This window comes from Lepidothrix coronata, unplaced genomic scaffold (assembly GCF_001604755.1).
Source record: "Lepidothrix coronata isolate B3197 unplaced genomic scaffold, Lepidothrix_coronata-1.0 Scaffold77, whole genome shotgun sequence".
Classification (NCBI taxonomy): Eukaryota; Metazoa; Chordata; class Aves; order Passeriformes; family Pipridae; genus Lepidothrix; species Lepidothrix coronata.
In genome coordinates, this window is record NW_016690257.1 from 1,949,892 (window position 1) to 1,966,539 (window position 16,648).

Consider the following 16,648-nt stretch of genomic DNA (forward strand, 5'->3'; position numbering starts at 1 on the left):
GTGGCTGCCCCATCCCTGGAAGTGTCCAAGGCCAGGTTGGACAGGGCTTGGAGCAACCTGGTCTAGTGGAAGGTGTCCCTGCCCATGGCAGGGTGTGGAACTGGATAATCCTTAAGGTCCCTTCCAACCAGACCATTCTGGGAATCTGTGATGGGCAGCAGCCACTTGTTACTGGTACCTGAACATCTCCTGGCACCCCCTCCAGCACTACAGGGAGAAGTGTTAGTCCTGCCCTGGTCTGAGAGATAAAAACAAGATTCTGCAGTCGGGAAATCACTTTTCCATTCTGGACATGCAAAACTGCATGTGTTACTGCATGTTACATACATGCTGTATGTGTTACAGCAGGGAACATGCTGTATTTGGGCAGCTGTAACCCAGATCTTAAGGATTTATTTTGGACATATGACAAACTGCAGCACATTTGATCAAAGTGGAAAACAAAAATTCCAAACAAATTGACGTTGTTTAAATAATACACTCTATTTTATTTTGTCTTAAAATAGTTTAACCTTTATTCTACAGACTTGTTTCAAAAAAACAGAAGGTCTCATCTTGCACCAAAAATATATATATTTATATTTATATAACACTCTGTTTTATTATTATTATTTCTCCAAAGACCATTAAATACTAGATGGAAAATGAGAACTAAATAATGAGTGTTGAGAAGAATCAATTTTTTTGTTGGGTTTTTTTTTTGTTTTTTTTTTAAACTAGAGTTGCACATTTTAAACATTTATATTCTAAGCAGTGATTTGTCTTCACTATAGAAGATTCCAAGTTCACACTCCAGCAATTCAGGAACTGCTAAACCCTGAAGGGCTCGAGCCAATGCACACTGAGGTCGATGGAAAGCCCTGCACCGACCCCAGTGGGTTCTGGATCAGGCCCCAAGTGCATTGGTTCTTAGCCATACAATGGCTGACTTTTCTCTTTCTTGCTTAGAAGAGCAAAACCACCCAGGCACATTTTGCTCTTTTTTTAAAAAAATAACAGTTTAAAAAAAAAAAAAAAAAAGAGAAAGAGAGAGAAACAAAACCAAACCATTTCCTAACCCTAAGCTATCCAGTGATTGTGTTTTTCAGAGCACTACCCTTTAAAATCTCTTAAGAATACGAGAAAATACGTAGTGTTTTAAATAAAAGAAAACCTGCATCGGACTACAATATGTGAATTGTTTAAACAAACACAGTGCACAAATGGAGGAAGATTGGTTAGGATGCAGTTGTTTTTATATATACATGGAAGTCACATCATATACAAACTGAAAAAAAACCGAGGAGAGTTAGTTTGCATTTTTTCACGGAAGGACTGCAAACGGGTCCCTGCAGCTTTCTTCAAAACTGATCTCCAGGAGACTTTGTGGAACAGGGAGAAGCAGCCACACTAAGCCCCTGTTCCAGAGTTACCTCTACAGCAGGTGTGTGAGCCCATGGAAACGACTGAGGTGCGCGATTAAAACACCGGGAGGAGGGACCAACGGAGAGCAGTGCGGGGGGCTTTTCCCTACTGCACTGCCAAGGGGCTCCATCCACACTCCCCTCCCTCCCAACCCACCCCCCCCGGAGAAAGAAATCGGTCACTAGAAGCACCACATACATTTTCCTGGCCATGCAATAATACACTTAATGTTCAATGTTTTAGAAAGCTGGAAATTGGAGTATCGATCCCTTACCTACTCATCTTGTAAAGTGCAGTCCAAACTGTTCTGCTTATGGGGAAAAAGAGATGTTTGTTACTGACTATACTGGGCTGTTTTTCCTTTACGTGACAACACAGGCAGTTCTATTTCTAATTTGGTTTTTTTCTGCCCACAGGTAAAACTGTTGAAAGCCAAATAAATCTCAAAACCAGCCAGCACGAAAAGAAAGCAGAACTTCCCGTGTCCTGACCACCCCTGTTCAGCCCTAACTGCTAAAAAAATCTGAAGACAGAGCTTTAAAAAATTCCCACGAAAAACATCCAGAATATGAAGGAACATTTTAATTGCACGAGAGACTTTAAAAGTGAATAATATCATTCTGTTAGAAGTCTAATCTTTGGTTTTTGCCTTGAGAAAGGCTCAAAATGACAGATGAGGGGCAGGAATTTCCATATACACCACAGAAACCACAGCCCACTAAACTGAGTAGTTCCACTGATTTCTGTAAATATTCTGGTAGAAAGAATCTGAATCACGCCCTGAAAACAATTCTAAAACTCGCATAAGAGGCAAGATTTAAAGCCATATAGGCTAGAATCCTGCAGGGTGCAGATTATTAATTAAAAGACAACAACAAAAAAAAATCACAACCTTAGGTTCCGATTCTGATCCTGCAACATCTTTTAGGACATTGTTTTAAGCACTTAAGTGGCCCCACAAGTTCTTGGGAACAGTTCCAGCTGAACACCAGCAGCTGCCAGTGCTTTGCCAGGCTGGGGCTCTGGAATTTGCTTGTTTGTTTGGTTTTTTTCTTTTTTTGAAGTGGTGAATGAAGCAAATAAGCAACAGGAGAAATGAGGACTACGAGCAAAACGTTTAGTTTCTCCATCTCCTCCAGGCAATTCTTGGATAAAGGTAAAAAAGTTCAGCTATAATTAAAAAGGAGAGGGATGCTGGGCCTTTTTATTACCTTTTCCTGTGCTTTTGCAATAATCAGCTGCTACTAAGTCACTACTATTATTACTGTTTTAGCCATATCAAGCCGTGGGAAATGATCAGTGAAACACAGTAGTCAAGTAGACAGAAGATTCAGCACTGAATAAACTATAAATTATACTGAGAATAAAAATGCTTTAATTAAAAGCTGTTCAGTGCATAAGTTATGGGCCGTTTGCATTAAAGACAGTCCCTCCTGCTGGTAACACAACCAAATCAGCTTGTGTATAAACACTCTTGGCCCAGACTTCAGAAGTGTTGAATAACCCCAGTTCCACTGAAATCGGTGAGGACACACCATTTCTCAAAATCACTGATGCTCACACAGCAACACACTAACTTCTACTAACAAACTCAATATTACTGATAAGTTAAAAACGTTCTGGAGTCGGAAGGAGGGGAAGGGAGGGAGGATGTAAGTTTTGCACACAGTTATTTCTTCAGATTAACACGCACACGTTAGTAAACTGTAGATGTGTTTTAAATTCGGTGCTGTTAATCTGAGAGGAATCCCCCTTTGAGAAGGCAAAAAACCCTTTTAAGTCATACTGAAATCGTACTACATTCTTATGGACATGAAAAAGACGTCGTGAGTTTGAATTTCATAGTGCCAAGAACGGGGTGGGGAGGGGGCTCTGAAACTCAAGGTTTAATCATGAACTTCTGTGCCTCAAAGGGGAAGAGGGGAAGGGGACGGGGACACAGTGACACGGGATTACAGCAGGAATTTGCGCCTGGTGTCCTCATCCAGGGTGAGGTCCACGACTTCTGGGGGTGAGGACCAGTTCTGCTGGGGAGCCACTGCTGTCCATGACTGTGTTTGCTGGGCGTTGATGAACTGAGAGCTGCGCTTCCAGGAGGACACGCTCTGGATCACACCTCCCCTGGGATGCACACACCTGCAGCAAGGCAAAAAAACCCACAGGGGATTATTGCCACTACTGAATTCAGGCACCAGAGTCTCAGCTGAGGGGTTTTATCACTTAGGCATCTGGTTAACACGTCCCTCTCCGAACTGCCCTCATGGATTTGCCATTTGTAGAGTCCGTGACATCCTAAACGCCCGGAGGAAACAAAGCTGAGAGTAAATTTAAACTTGGGGGAGGGGGATTAAAGTATTTATAAGAAATGGGTTCTGCCAGTGGGTGTAAAGTGATAATCCTTAGAAAGTATGTGCATGGATCCCAAGGATCCTGAAGAAGCCTGCCCCACCATGTGTAGTACCCTAATTCAGAAGCACAGTGTCCTGCTGGCAGCTTTACCCACTGGACTTTTAAAAACAGAAATATTTGAAGTGAGGCTGCATGAGACAAAAAGAAAAGCCATCTTGCTATATTAAATCAAAACCGTGTTAAAATAAGGAGTTAGTGATACTTTTGATCCAATAATTGCAAACGAGATGTTGTTAATTACATTATGTCTGATTTTTGTTTTGGTCTTCTTAACTAAAAATTACAAACGTGCTGGGAAATGCTCACTGACAACAGCACAGCCTCACTTCAGCGAAACATTTAAGCTTTCAGTGATTAAATCATGTATTTAAAGATAAGCACAGGCTCAGGTGCCTCGCTGAAGCAAGATACATAGGTACTTATTTACACATCATTTTTACCTATTATATTCATAGTAGATATGTGACAAATGAAGCAAAAGTTAACAGCAATTAGAAAAAAAGAAAAGCAGAATGAAAGATAGACTAATCTTGCTTCATGCTGAAGTGATGACAGGAATTTACAGGAGGCTTTACGATGATCACTCCATTCCCAGCTGTAAAATCTTACACAAGCACCAGTAAAATGCGATACCTACTGCTCCCAAAAATTGTTTTGCTCCTGGTAAGCTCTGGTGGTGGCTGTAGCTGCTCCTGGCTGCACAGATAAATATGAGGTGTTCTGACTGCTGGGGTAACCTTTTCCCATTTCTTTGTGCATTTCAGGAACTCTAACTTTCTGCACTGATCAAATATCCCTGATATTTACACTTTATTTATTCTAACTTAAGGTCGCGCTATTTATTCTCTCCAAAACTACTCAGCTTTCTTGGTTCTGGTTGGAGTTTCATGAAATAGAATGAAAAATCTCATTCTCTGAGCTGTAACTTCTCTGAATATAAATGTCTCATTGTCTTCTCAGATGCGCTGTTTAGTTTTAGATGTGATGTTCAGAATGGCTTTTTTATTGCTTCTTCAGTCTTAAAAATACATACTTAAAGTATACATCTACAAAGGCTTAGCAATAAGAGATTGGAACTCTAAGAAATGTATGGGATTTCCTTCTTTTAAAGCTTTCTTAAGAAGAAATACTTTTAGGCATAACTGACAAGAAAAGGTTGTAGACAAAGCAAATTAAATATGATGTTTGGTCTCGGGGGCTATGGTCCATCACTCTGAGAACAGTCCTCAACGCTTAGGCAAAGCCAAGACTAACTTTTCCTCTTGAAGATGACAAAAACCAAGCCATAAATTATCTCGTAGGAATGGTATCCCAGAAAAATAAAAGTGTTTATCCTCAAACAAGTCACGTAAGCAGCCAGCAGCAAAACGTTCAGTCAAACACGAGCTCAGGGAACGTGCTTCCAATCTGCAGCTAAGGGGAGATACCAAGTAAAGGTAACCAAAAAAGAAACCAACAAAACAAAAGGTGGTAAAAAAAAAAAAAACCTAGGAAAAAAAAAATCCCAGAGGAAAATTGTTTTATACACATGCATGATTAAAAATTAAAATCTACTGGGGGAAAAAAATAAAAAAAAACCCAAAAATATGACTTGGTGTCCTAAGTAGATGCCAAGTAATATTCCAATGATGAGAAACAGCACCAATTCACTAACAGTCTGAAAAACTACAGATGATGGACAAACCCCAGGGTGTCACAACTCAGGACAGGGAGTACAGAGCACGATAAAAAACGGTAAAGAACAGAACCCAAACATCACACTAACTAAGCATGCAAAAAATACTGATCAAAAACCTAAACCTTGTCCAAACGACAACCCTGTCAGAAGCCCATCAATACTTCATAACTGCAAGCCTAGACCTGCAAGAGAAATAAAACTCGAAATAGGATTCAAACAACTGGAACGTGTGAGAATTCAACGGGGCCGGTAAACACTAGTCTGTGAGAGACGGGAGGTGGGAGATAGTTACAGGAACAAAGAAAAGCACAGAAGTGTGCTTTTAGTCCAATTTGCTGAAATTGCTTCAGTCCATACCTACTAAAACTCATTTTTAACAGCAACTCTGTGTTTAGTTCTTTCTATTCCTGTACGTGCTGAGCATTACCAAGGCAGCAGCATGGGAAGCTTTCCAACAGGGGACTGCAACAGACGGGCTGTGTGTGCACAGTGCCAGACAGATTTACACCAACTAGTGCTGGAGGGCAAGTCCACACCCCTTATCATTAGCACAAAGATCCTCCAAGCCCTGGGTCTGCTGGATAAACAGCCCAAGGAATTAGTATCTTCCAAAAGAGTTGGCCATGCAAGGACTTTCACTGCCCTAAAAGCAAAGACTAAATCTCTCTCACTACAGGACCTGAAAATTCCCCTTCTTCACATCCAACAGCACCAGGCTGTGCCCACACCATCTTTAAATTTCCTGCATGGGAAATTGGGTCCTGCACACCTTCCTTCTTCTTTCCTCAAGGAAGGGACATCAAGGAAGAGCTCTGCTTCTTGTCCCAGCTCTGTTCCTTGTCCCTCATGCCCCTTCTCTGTCTCCAAGCACCCACCCACCAGCAGGCTAGTTTGTATACTGTTTTAACTTGCTTTTATTCCACCAAATTCACACTCCACATTATATGAACAGGCCAGTCGTGTTCAACTACTTCATAATATCTGAAGCCAAGGAAAGATCATAGACTAAAGACGAAGAGCAAGGGCAAAAAATGCCAATCAAGAATAACAACTGGAGCCCAGCTGGACAGGTTTTTATCTGAGCTTGAGAGAAACCTCTGGCACCCTTACCCTCATCTGGTTTTGGGATTTGAACTCTCTTGTATCTTGAAATAAAAGCAAGATTCATAATGATCCAATTTTTAATCTAGAAGGGCTATCTTATGACAATAGGCATTGAAAAATTCATATTATTTTTACAACTGCTGATTAATTAAGCAAAGTAGAAGCTGATAAAAAACTTCATATTTTGAAAGGAAACAAGAACCCACATAAATATTTTTGCATGTTCACATATTCCTTTAAACTCTGAATTCCTGATGTATGTACATTTGGTATCTCAATATTTGGTGTTTAAATACCACAAACCTTTAGCCAGTTAATGTTTGATATCAAACATTATCAAGTATCAAAGATATCAAGATATCAAAGTTTAATCTGAATACTTATCAGGTTGGTCAAGTTCTAAAGAGAAACACATTCTGACACCACCGTGACCAGCAGAACAGAAGAAACAACTGCAATGTTGTTTCTTGCATCGAAATAACTATTAGAGCAAGAAAAAATAACTCATACCTGGCATGTTCCTGAACTCCAACAATCTCTACTTCGCTATCAGAAGAGGCAATATTAATTTCTTCATTGACCTGGGCATTACCAGAAGAGGTTTTGTCACCTGCAAGGAAGCCTGGATCCAAACGACCTATGGATGGTGAAAATGGAAATACAGCCTATGTTTAACAGCTTACACAACTCAGAAGCCACTGGAAAAGGAGTTTCTCAACAACAAAAACAAACAAACAAACAAACAAACGAAAAAGGGACTGAAACACTGAGATTGGAAAATCTTATTAGATCAAATCATTCAACTTCCAGTTCATCACCTGATACACTAAATTTAACCAATGTCAACAGCTCTAGTGATGGTGTTATGATACAAATGTAAACACAGACCGACTGTTCCTGATGCAATTAGAATCTCCAGATGCAATTTTGCAACAATGCTAAGAGTTAGATTGTGCTTAAATCCCTTTAACTTAAAAGTACAAAACAATCTAACCAAACTCAATGACACTGTGGCAAACACGGCCTATATGCTGGACAGAAACATCACACACATGAAAGGAAATTAATTTATTTTCTTTTAATGGAAAACTAGGGGAAGCTGGTCAATGAAAAAACACAGCAAACCCATCAGTTTCTGGCTGTGCTGCTTCACACATCTGCTCTAACATTATTAAAAATACTTGAAAAAAAAATCTGGTTTTCATTAAGTCCCATATACTACAGGGCTTTTTTAATTACAGTTCCTCCATGCTATCCAGTTCATCAGTCTGTCAAACAACAAACCCTCTCTAAATACAGCAAGTGTGGCAGGTTTTTGTCTTTCCTGCCAAGTACCCCTAAGAAGGTTCTGCACCCCAATTAGTGAAGCTGTGTTGAGTCATATGAAATAAAACTTGCATGGAAAACACAAAGCAGACAAATTTATTATTTCTTTCACAGGAAATAGATTTTTAAAAAAATCAATTAATGAAAAGATTTAACTTCTACTCTTTTTTTTTTTTTTTTTTTTTTTTTTTTTTTTTTTTTAGGAAAAAGAGAAGACAATTAATTCTACTGTCTGTCATTAGCCTGGGGGGTGCTGGGCAGCCCTGAAGTAGGTGACACTACCAACTTCTCAGAAACCACTTGCTCAGCTGTTATTACACAGGGTAACAATCATTTGTCGAGCAGGCAATTTGAGAGGAGGTGAATATTTTATGTGTATCCAGTTCGAGTGGACACATCCTCAGAAGATGAGAGGAGGAGGAAGCAATAACGATCCGCAGGATTTCAAAGGTGTGAGAACATGCAGAAATGATTATACCTCCAGGCAGATCAAGGGGACAGAGAGAGAAGAAATTAAACTTGAAACAAGTGCCAGGGAAACCTTCTAATGACTGCTTTAAGCACTTGGAAAAGATGCAAATAGAATCACAGAATGGTTTGGCTTGGAAGGGACATTAAAGCTCAACTCATTCCACCTCCCTGCCATGGGCAGGGACACCTTCCACTATCCAAGGCTGCTCCAAGTCCTGTCCAACCTGACCTTGAAAACTTACAGGGATCCAGGGGTAACCACAGCTTCTCCGGGCAACCTGTGCCAGGCCCCACCACCCTCACAGGGAAGAATTCCTTCCCAGTATCCCATCTAACCCTGCCCTGTGGCAGTGGGAAGCCACTTCCCATTGTCCTGTCACTCCATGCTCCTGTAAATAGTCTCTCTCCACCTTTCTTATAGGGGCAGAGACTGTTGTAGGGGCTGTATGTTCAGTTTTTGGAAAGCCAAGACCCCCGGTGCAACATCTGATCAGGATTAGCAAGGGAAGGAAACCCATGTGCTGCCAGGTGCCTGAAGGGGTAATTTCCACGTCACAAGACAAAAAATGTTTGTCAGCTGAACTTAAGATGAATTAATAGCCCAGGCAGACTTTTCCTAACATTACAGTTCAGCTCAAAGTTTCTTGTCAAATATCACTGACTGCCAGAAAGCCCAAAAATGGGTCATGGGTATTTCTTTATTAGAAGTGGCTGGTCAGACAGTGAAACATGAAATGGGAGTGCTCAGAGACTTTGATTCATGTGCTGGTGCCTCCAAACTGTCAGAGGGCAGGGTCAGATAAGATATTGGGAAGAAATTCTTGGCTGTGAGGGTGGGGAGGCCCTGGCACAGAGAAGCCGTGGTTGCCCCATCCCTGGAAGTGTTCAAGGCCAGGTTGGAGAAGGCTTGGAGCAACCTGGGATAGTGGAAGGTGTCCCTGCCCATGGCAGGGTATGGAACTGGATGGCTGTAGTATCTTGTATTAATGCCATACCACCCTTCTGCACCTTCTTCTAGACAGGCTAATTTCTGACAGAGGGGTAAAGCAGAGCAGCTTTTAAACAGCCCCAAGAAGAACCCTCAGAGGTATAAAACTGTAGTCCCCAAAAGCTTTCATATATTACCATAATTTAAAGTTCAGACAACAAAAAGATAATCAGCAGTAGTGAAACCATGATTAGCAGAGTAAACATTGCAGGATTAGCTGATATAAATCAGGATTACAGCACACAGACAGATTTACAGCCTCTGGCCATACACATTTCATGCCTTATAACATGCCCACGCTGTTAATTTCTTTGCACAAATGTTGTGATGATGCCCGAAGTGATGCCTTGTTTGCCCTACAACACCAGGGCTTGCAAAACAGCCCTAAAATATTTGCCCATGCACAAAGATGTGATAGCACAGTAAGATTTTTCACTGAGATAGAGCTTAAGTTGTTGTTGTCTTCCCATGGGAACACATTCTTTCACGTCTGCTAAACTAGATGCTGGCTGAAGATTAAATTTGTGAACAAGGTGCAAGATTTGAAAATTCTGCTTTCCCAGTGTGCAACCCTAGACAGGGTAGGAAAAGGCCAGGACTGACAAAGGTGCAGTCAGATGTGTACAGAGGCTGCAGGGCTCTGGGACAAGGTGTGTGCAGGAGGAAAAAGAGATTCATCCTCTCAGCTGCTGACACGGCCAAGGCACCAGGACCAAATCTGTTTGAACATGGTCCCACAGGGCCAGGGATGAAGAAGTCTCTTAAGGTTTTCAAGTTTTCTTTTACCAGCCTCTACCTTGCAAGTCCCCTTGGATATAGGTGGAGGAAGGAAGAAAAATTTGTACCAGCACTGCAGCATTTTAGGTGGAAAGTGGAAGAAAGCTGGGTAAGAAACATTACTTTTTATTTCCTTACCCTTCTTTGCAGTACCAATCCATTAGTGCTATATAATTCAGGTGATTTCAGCTGTTCTAATTCTTTTAAAAATCACTTGATAAAGGATGGGGCTTGTTAGTGGGCAAGTAGCTGCCAGTCAGCTGCTATCCTGCAAAAAATACCAATGAGCTTGGAAAACATAGGTGAGCTTCAAAAAGGCTGGAACAACATCCAGCCAGGGGCAACAGTGAAAATAATGCACATGGATTCTCATATTTAAATTATGGACCTGTCAACTCCAAAGTGCTGGAATATCTCTTTTAAAAAGCCACATATTTGTATTTCTTTAAGCCTTACAGACAATGAAAAGTATCTCAGAGCCACCACGACACTCCCAGTGTGGGTGCCCTGTGGCAGGACACATTTGGAAAACACAGCATAGAACACAAACCTGTTGTGGTCCACCAGGGCAGGAAAGAACTGTGTCTTATGAAGCCAAAAATCCTGAGGTGGGTATTAAAATATCAAGTGGAAAGGAAGGCAGTGTGTTGGCACACCAGGCTGTGGGATGAAGTCGATAGGAAATACTCCCTGGTGGCATCCAAAGCACAGAAATGTTTCACGTTGTTGTTTAACTCTTTTGTTAGTGAAGAGTTACGAGCACTTAAGTGAAGCTGAACAATTTTTATGAGCTACATGAACTTCTCTGAAGTCTTCCACAGTACTCCTACTCCTGCCCTTGCTTTCCTGAAGGGAATTTCTTTGCTCTCTCTAGATGCTAAGCCCACCTACCAGCATCTTTTCACCCTTCATCTTTACTTGATGCTGGGCTGTCCAGTTTTCTAAGGGATGTTGGAAATGCGGATGGAATATGGGAACAATTAATGCTCGTATTTTAAAGATATAAAGAGATAAACAAAAATAAAAGACATACACAGACAATTCCAAAATGCAAAATGAGATTATGACCAGTTGACTGGCTGGTGGCATGGGCCATCACAATCAGTCATTCAGGAACGAGTTTAGTTCACTTTCATTTAAGAAAACTCCCAAAAACAAAACCCCTAAGTTTCCCATAGCACTTAGAGGGAAAAGGAGGAGAAAAAAATAATTAAGAAAACTAGTGTCAAAAATACATTGCAGGAATCTTTGTCAATTTCTGTCAGATTTATTTTGGAATAAACGTCACACCTTTTTAATAAGCACCTGCCCTGTCTTCTCACAAAATTCACACAGGGAGCTTTCACAGCTGTATAAACTACAAAAATACTGAGAGAAAGAAAGGGAGAGACACCCACTGCGATGCTGGAACAAATGTCAGAGGCAGAGAATTTAAACAAACCTGTGTCAGCACTCATTTCATCCAGCAGCCCTCTGGTTCTCCAGGCAGATCCTGACTCTTGACTATTGTGCTCTTGAACTACTGCAGCCGCCAAGAGATTGTCCACATTTACCACTTCTGGGTCCGAGTTTGTGTCTGATACATCATAGTGAGCCACAATGGGGGGTCCATCTGCAGGAGAGAAAAGCAGCACGGGTTAGAAGTGTGAAAGGCACCTCTGAACGTACAAATAATTTGTTTAAGGATTAATGCAACATCCTATGTGGAGCTCTTCCAGTTTATAGCAGTGAATTATATGAATTATTAAACTTCGGTTAATGAACATAGTCTGGGATTACAGAGACATTTTAACTTTGGCATACACAGAAAACACAAGTGTAAGAGAAACACGTTTATCAAAGTATCGGTTGTTTGCGTATTTTTTACATTAACCCATAAACATCTCCATATCTGACAACGTTACATTTACAATCTTTAAAGGATAAAACCTCCACTTTAAAATAAAAGATAATAAGTTACAGGACATTAAATTTGGCAGACAAGGTATTTACCTAGAGAATTTTACAAAAGTCAAGTGACAGGTTACATTTTTTTATTAGGGCTGATTGAATAAATCTAATGTTTTCATATAGCTGATCCAGTAACAATAAATTTTAACATTAGGCAACTTTCCTTTCATAACATTTACCTGTCAAGGGCAGGGGAATTTTTAAAAATTGCAATTTTTTTTGGTGTTTTGTTTTGTTGGTTTTTCGTTTTGTTGGTTTTTCTTTTTAAGATCAAGAATAACAAGAAACAAAAATATATGTACAATGACAAATATGCTTTTCATTCAATAGGATTACCATATGCATTTTTGGCCACCATAATAAAGGAGGAAAGAGGGAGATAAAACTGCTTACGTGATTCTGAAATCTGTTCTTGAGGAATAACAAAAAGCTATTTTTCTATCTATTTTGTTAGCACTGACTAAATTCTTCGTGATGAATGAAAATCACTTATAATTGGAAAGCATGCTAGAAACAGAAGAGGCTCAGAAAAAAACCAGGCAAATTCAAGACAAAGATTAATGTGAAAGCAGAGAGAATGGATAAATAATGCAATTCTGGAAGGATGTGGGTGTTTTAGCTCAAATGCCTTGCCCCAGCTACAGCTTATTGACTCAGAGTGGATGAAAGTGCCTGCAGTTCCTCATCCCCAAATGAGAGGATCAAAACTTTCTTTGGGCCAAGGCTTCATCCACAAAAACAAGGATGAAACAGAAACACAGGCTGGGCCAAAGCTCAGCAACTTTGCTGCTGCAGTTCTTCAGCCCCAGGGAGGTTCTGAAAGTTGAGTGCCTGTAGGACTTTTTGTGTGATACACAGAGGGTGTAACTTGTAAGGGATAATACAAAATAATCATAAACTAGGAATGTGTTCAGGAAGACACGACCTTCAGAGTTACAAAGCTAATAAAGAAATCTTTAAAAGTCACGAAGAATAAAATGAAAAGCCTTCTCAGGAAAAAAAAAACTGTTTTCTTTTAGGAGAGTTAAGTGGCTGCTGAAGAGAGAAAGAACACAATGAAATAAAAGTCTCAAATTTAATTCTCTTAAAAGCTGTTCCTCCGAGGTTTTTTTAGGTTTGGGGTTTTTTTTTTGGGAAGGGGGTGTTTTAGCAGCTTGGTGCCTGAACTATAATTCAACTCACTATCTTCAGGAAAAGCCTATTTTGTGGTTAGCAACACATTTCATTAAAGAGCGACATATTGCTTAAGTCATACTAAAGATCAGTTTGGCAGCAAGGCACAAAGAAATTCACAAAACATTTCCGATCAGACCTGCCCCCAGAACAACAATTCCATGAAACGATGTTACATTACAAACTTAAAAACAGACCCGACAAAAATAAATGAGTAGTTAAATGCCAATGTATTTAAAGACCAAACTGTTCAGCAACGTGAAACGCTGATGATCATGACTGGAACAGAAGCCCTGATAATTAACTGAAAGGCAATCTTTGTCTTTTTAAAAGGCAATTACAAAATAATGGAATACCGAGTTCAGAATTAAGCTGGCTGATGTTCAGTTAATTATTTGTGACAGCTGATGATTAAATTACGTGCAGAAGTTACGACCGGAGTGAGTCATGAGAGGCATGTTTTCCTTCAGTCTTATCATCAGAGTTCTGCGTGAACATATATAATGTGAGCTATAAAAATAAACAGTCGAGTGCAGAAGATACGAGGGTCAAGTACAATATTGACTGTTTGACCATTTTTTTTTCAATGGGTTATCTAAAATTTCAGGAGCTCTGGACTGTTCCTTCGGGCCTTTGTTTCTCTCGCTTCTTACTCAGATCTCCGAAAAGCAGAAGCGAAAATTGATTTTTAGATAGACATGCCTAAACGAGTAAAATTTGTATTTAGACAAAAGGCACGAATAGTCTCAAGTCAAAATTGTACCACTCCTACATGTATAATCATGCAAAAATGTATAATAAATGTATATACATGCAGAGTGATATTCTCATCACCTACCCATAGAAATAACTTGTGTGAAAGTCTTCATCAGTAGGAAATACAAGCATAAACTTGTTATCTGTAGCTCCACTCTTGTATCTTCCACACTTCCAAACAGCACACCTTATAACTTAGCTTAAATTCAGTATACATCAAACAGACAAAAATATTTTCAATATGATTTACATACTGCAATTATATTTGTCAGCATAATAGCCACCAATTTAACAATCTGTGGGGAAAAAAACCAAACAAGCTGCCTATTTACGAAGCAGTCACAGCAGAGATCTACTTTTTGCTTTTCTCAGCCTTGCCTTTCAGGATCAGATTTGGAAATGAAAGGCACTTGACTCTAGGTTTATCCATATCTATCACTAGTAAATTACCTACAAAGCCAAGATAATGGCCATGATGCTGCAACAAATCCTGGGATTCCCAACATTTATAAAAGAAGAAATAAGCTATAAATGCTTACATGTGTTTAAACAAAAAGCAAACAAACAAAAAAACCAAACCCAATAAAATAAGTTGCAGAAAACTACGACCAGATGAAAGTTGCAGTGAAAGCATATAAAAAAATATATCTTCTAAATCTCCTCTGTTCCCAAAAGCTTGTTTCTTTTTTGAGTGCTACGTGGATGGGACAGGAGTGGCTAAATGTGGAAATAAATAATACTTGCCTAACCAACTAGGTGATCCTCCAATGATGTGATGCAAAGTGAATGTGTGGTAGCAAAAAATAAGGACAACTGGCTTCAGCTAGGAAATAAAGTGAAAAAATGCTTTCAGGTTGAAAAAGTAAAAGGATTAACTACAACCAATGGTGTAATTCATCATCTTTTCTTTACAAAAGAGACACTCCAAATAATTACTGACTGTAACAGGATTTCAACAGATTAAAAAACAGACATCAAGACAAACCATGCCAGAACCAAAACTTAATGTAGAACAATTAGGAGGTTCCCTGGTCAGTAATTTAAACAATCTACTTAAGAAAAATTGCATCTTTTGAGAACCCGAGATAGCTGGAAGACATACATTTCCCTGGTGACAAGCATTAATTCATTTCTAAAGCAATAAATGCTTGAAAAAGGCAAGGCTGAAAGTTAATAAGCACCAACAGCAAAATACAGCTGTTGACATTTAATGCTAACAGGGGGAGGGAAAGTCTGCTCTTTTTCTTTATTTTTAAAGAATTCAGAGGGAGAGGTCATCATGGGGACAGCATTTCCAAGTGCCCAATTCTCCCTCAATTTACACAGCTCATCAAAACTAATTCCGCTCAGAACAACTGAATCGGAATTCACATGCACAAAAATCCATGTCTACACATATCAGCTTTCATTTTAAGCTTGCAACAGAGAAAATTCAATAATTTCTCATCTGCTACCTGCTCCCATGCTTTTCACAGAGCCACATGTCAGTACTCAGCAATCTAAACAACCTTGTAGGATCCACACTCCTGGTCACCCTTTACTTCATTGTAATGGCAGCACAAGCAGAAAGGGAGGAATCAACCATAAAGTTTCAGCCTTAGTGTCAACTGCACAGGAAACACAAGGTATTAGCTGGCAGAACCTGAATGAGGAATTTAGTCCTTGAAATCTATGGAGGCAGGCTGGGAGAGCTGAGGGGGTTCACCTGGAGAAGAGAAGACTCCAGGGAGACTTAAGAGCCCCTTAAAGAGGCTCCAGGAGAGCTCGAGAGGGACTTGGGACAAGGGACTGGAGGGACAGCACAAGGGGGAATGGCTTCCCACTGCCACAGGGCAGGCTTAGATGGGATAGTGGGAAGAAATTCTTCCCTGTGAGGGTGGTGAGGCCCTGGCACAGGTTACACAGAGAAGCTGTGGGTGCCCCATCCCTGGAAGTGTCCCAGTCCAGGTTGGACAGAGTTTGGAGCAACCTGGTCTAGTAGAAGGTGTCCCTGCCCATGGCAGGGGGGTTGGAACAAGATGAGCTGTAAGGTCCCTTTCAACCCAAACCATTCTGTGATTATAAGCCATTATTTCTCTTTAGCTTTCTTACTTAGTCATGCAGTGCTGAGCTCATCACCTAAACTCCCTCCCGCTGTAGCCAGAGAGAAGAAGTTCAGCCAGGTAATCCCATCCTGGGAATTGCAGCCTGGAGCATCTCCATCTCCCCTGCTTCCCCAGCAAACAGAAAGAGCTTAGGCACCGCCTTACCCAAGACACCTCACTTTTACAGTGCTCAAGTTTGGCAAGATGAACTTCTGCCTTAGGAATAGGATTTAAACTTTGCTATGTTTCCTCTACAAGTAGTGGAAAAAAGACTGAAATCTCCAGAGGACTATCCCGGTTAAAATAGTTTTGAAATTAAAAGCCTAATTTCTGTGGTCTGAATTGCCCTCTGGAGTCATCAGTGACTCTTGCAAGGGAAAGACACAGAGCCATATTTAGGTGTGAGTATCACCCCAAGCTTTAAGACACACAGAACAGGTACAGTTATAACAGCAGCAATAATTACAGCACCTTGTTCTTACAAAAAGCTTTCCATTAGTGGACCTGGAAGAGCTCCAAGGTGGTTAT

At 40.3% G+C, this 16,648-nt stretch overlaps 1 protein-coding gene across 4 annotated transcripts in view; it reads right to left on the minus strand.

Annotated features, from left to right (window-relative positions):
* Nucleotides 1-464: 464 nt before the first annotated feature.
* CUNH18orf25 (chromosome unknown C18orf25 homolog) overlaps nt 465-16,648 on the minus strand; it is a 46,400-nt gene continuing 30,216 nt past the window's right edge. For all 4 annotated transcript variants that reach the window (XM_017819791.1, XM_017819789.1, XM_017819790.1 and 1 more), the window contains 3 exons: nt 11,599-11,769; nt 7,106-7,232; nt 465-3,540 (listed from right to left, as the gene is read on the minus strand). In XM_017819791.1, coding sequence (XP_017675280.1) covers nt 3,357-3,540; nt 7,106-7,232; nt 11,599-11,769 — 482 coding nt within the window. In that variant the 3' untranslated portion in view covers nt 465-3,356. The remainder of the gene's footprint in view (nt 3,541-7,105; nt 7,233-11,598; nt 11,770-16,648) is intronic.